A 2884-nucleotide genomic window follows, 5' to 3' on the forward strand; every position below is an offset into this window, starting at 1 on the left:
CAGCTCCGCGCGCACGCAGCTCCGCGCGCACGCAGCTCCGCGCGCACGCAGCCGAACTTGACCCTGTCTCTCCAGGACGAACACCCCACCCATCCCCCCATCCCCAGGCCCTGACCGATTTCATCCTCTGCAACCTTAATCGCCTACTTGACCTCTTGACCCCTCCATGACCTCATTGCCTCCTTTTTCAGGGCCCTGCCGGACCTAAGGGAGAGAAGGGCGTCCAGGGCCCTCCAGGACACCCGGTGAGTCACGACGCAGGGCCCGCGTCTCTGTTGGCCTGCTCTGTCTGGGTGTTTCTCCGCATCTCCCTCACCCTGACCTCGTCTCTCACCCAGGGCCCCCCGGGAGAGGTGATCCAGCCCCTGCCCATCCAGATGCCCAAGAAGACGCGGCGCTCGGTGGATGGGAGCCGCCTGATGCAGGAAGATGACGCTGTGCCGACTGGGGGCGCCCCGGGCAGTCCTGGGGGCCTGGAGGAGATCTTGGGCTCCCTGGACTCTCTACGGGAGGAGATCGAGCAAATGAGGCGGCCCACGGGGACCCAGGACAGCCCTGCTCGCACCTGCCAGGACCTGAAGCTCTGCCACCCGGAGCTGCCCGACGGTCAGTGCCAGCCTCAGGAGCTCAGCTTGTGAACCACAGCGCCGATGTGAACAAGCAGGATGGATGTCGAGGAGGCCTGGGGAAGCTGTCGGGGTGGGGATGAGGCCGGCGGGGGGCAGCTTGGGGTGGCAGCTCTTACCAACCAGATCAGAAGCATTTCACTATTAGCAACTGGTGTGATGGCTCAGTGGGTACAGAATGTGCCTGCAAGGCAGGCGATACAAGAGACATAGGTTTGATCCCTGGGTCAGGAGGATCCCCTGGAGGAAGAAATGGCAGCCCACTCCAGTATTCTTGCCCGAAGAATCCACGGACAGAGGAGCCTGGCTGGCTGCAGTCCTCAGGAAGGGAAAGTAGGACAGGACTGAGTGACTGACCACAGACACGCGAAATAGCTCATTCAGTCGTGGGCTACTGTTAGAAACAGTTTTTAAACAGCTTCTCAGGTGGTAGTGATAGAGAATCAGCCTGCCAATTCAGGAGACACAACAGATGCAGGTTCAATCCCTGGGTTGGGAGGATCCCTTGTAGTGGGAAATGGCAGCCCATTCCAGTATTCTTGCCTGGAAAAGTCCACAGACAGAGGAACCTGGCAGGCTACAGTCCACGAGGTCTCACAGAGTCAGACACGACTGAGTGCGCGCACGCGCGCACACACACGCACACACACACGCACACACATGGTCCTCCCGGGGTCAGTCATCAGCTCACCATCTGCCCAGTATCTACAGGAATAGATAAACATACACCCGTGGAACATGCTGGCATTCACACACACAGACACGTGTGCAAACCTGTGGCCACACATGGTACCAGAGTGCGGGTGTCAGCGCTCCTGCCAACCCCAGCCGCCAGCCTGGGGTGCTGCCCAGGGGAGGGGTGGCAGCTGCGGGAAGGGGCATAAAGTGATGAGAGAGACTGAAGCAGGGTGGGCTATGCTCTGGGGGTCTGGGGGTGGATCAGAGGCTGGGGGCGGCTGGTGGGAGCCGCAAGGGGAAATGTTGGGGAGAGACCTCTTGGGTACAAGGCCCAGGCGCCCTGACCGTCCCTCCTCGCTTGACAGGAGAGTACTGGGTTGACCCCAACCAGGGCTGTGCTCGGGATGCCTTCCGGGTTTTCTGCAACTTTACGGCTGGAGGGGAAACCTGTGTGACGCCCAGGGACGATGTCACGCAGGTGAGAGCTGGCCCCTGGCCGCCCTGACCCTGTGCAGTCCCCCTCTGGGCCTAGAGGCTCCCAGGTTTCTGACGTCCCCTGGCCTTTGACCTCGTGGAGCCAGCTGATGCTTCTGTTCCTTCTCAGCAGTCTCCTGCTGCCCCTGACCACCTGCGGCAAAAGTTTGCCCTCTGTTTGACCCCTGCCCCCCATTTCTCCCCTGGCCCTTCCCCGTTCACTCCGCTCTCGTGACCCTGGCCCCGGCCCTGCCTGTGACCGCAGCCCCCCCCTTTCTCCCAGTTCTCCTACGTGGACTCCGAGGGCGCCCCAGTGGGCGTGGTGCAGCTCACCTTCCTGCGGCTGCTCAGCGTCTCAGCCCGCCAGAACATCTCCTACCCGTGCTCTGGGGAGGCCCAGGACGGCCCCCTGAAGCTCCGTGGGGCCAATGAGGATGAGCTGAGCCCGGAGACCAGCCCCTACGTCAAGGAGATCCGGGACGGCTGCCAGGTGGGCACCAAGGAGAGCTGGGTGGGGGCAGGCCCTGTACTCAGGCTGGAGGAGGCAGGAAGACCCCCGAGCAGGGGCGCTGGGCTGAGCAGGAGGAAGCCTGTTTCTGGTGTCGGGAAGGGCAGGAAGGCTGGACGGTGGAGGACGGGTCCACTCAAAGCCCGGCATGCAGGCTCGTAAGCATATTTACATGGGTTCCCCTTTGCACACACGGGGCTGTTAACACTGCTCGCTCCCCAGGGAGGACACCCCCAATCTGTACGTGCATCTCCAGAGTTGCCTGGAGAGGGTCACACAGGTACACACACGTGTGGAATCATGTTGGCTGTCATCACACACAGCCGCAAACACAGGCTCACACATCCCTGTGGAGTCACACAGGCTCACACAACCACTACAGACGGATAATCTCAAAGTTAAACCCACAACTGCCCAGATTGGCTCAAGAGTGTGCGCACAGGTGTGTACACACACACACACACACACACAACTTTCCCAGCTTTCCCAGTCACACACACACACACACACCCAACTTTCCCAGCTTTCCCAGTCACACACACACACACACACACACACACCCAACTTTCCCAGCTTTCCCACACACACACACACACAC

At 61.0% G+C, this 2884-nt stretch overlaps 1 protein-coding gene across 5 annotated transcripts in view; it reads left to right on the top strand.

Moving 5' to 3' along the window:
• The window catches only part of COL11A2 (collagen type XI alpha 2 chain), a 29708-nt gene that overhangs the window by 25128 nt on the left and 1696 nt on the right, over positions 1 to 2884 (top strand). For all 5 annotated transcript variants that reach the window (XM_040249147.1, XM_040249149.1, XM_040249148.1 and 2 more), the window contains 4 exons: positions 192 to 245; positions 339 to 606; positions 1670 to 1782; positions 2062 to 2268. In XM_040249147.1, the coding sequence (XP_040105081.1) occupies positions 192 to 245; positions 339 to 606; positions 1670 to 1782; positions 2062 to 2268 (642 nt within the window). The remainder of the gene's footprint in view (positions 1 to 191; positions 246 to 338; positions 607 to 1669; positions 1783 to 2061; positions 2269 to 2884) is intronic.

Source organism: Oryx dammah, unplaced genomic scaffold, assembly GCF_014754425.2.
Source record: "Oryx dammah isolate SB20612 unplaced genomic scaffold, SCBI_Odam_1.1 HiC_scaffold_11, whole genome shotgun sequence".
NCBI lineage: Eukaryota > Metazoa > Chordata > Mammalia > Artiodactyla > Bovidae > Oryx > Oryx dammah.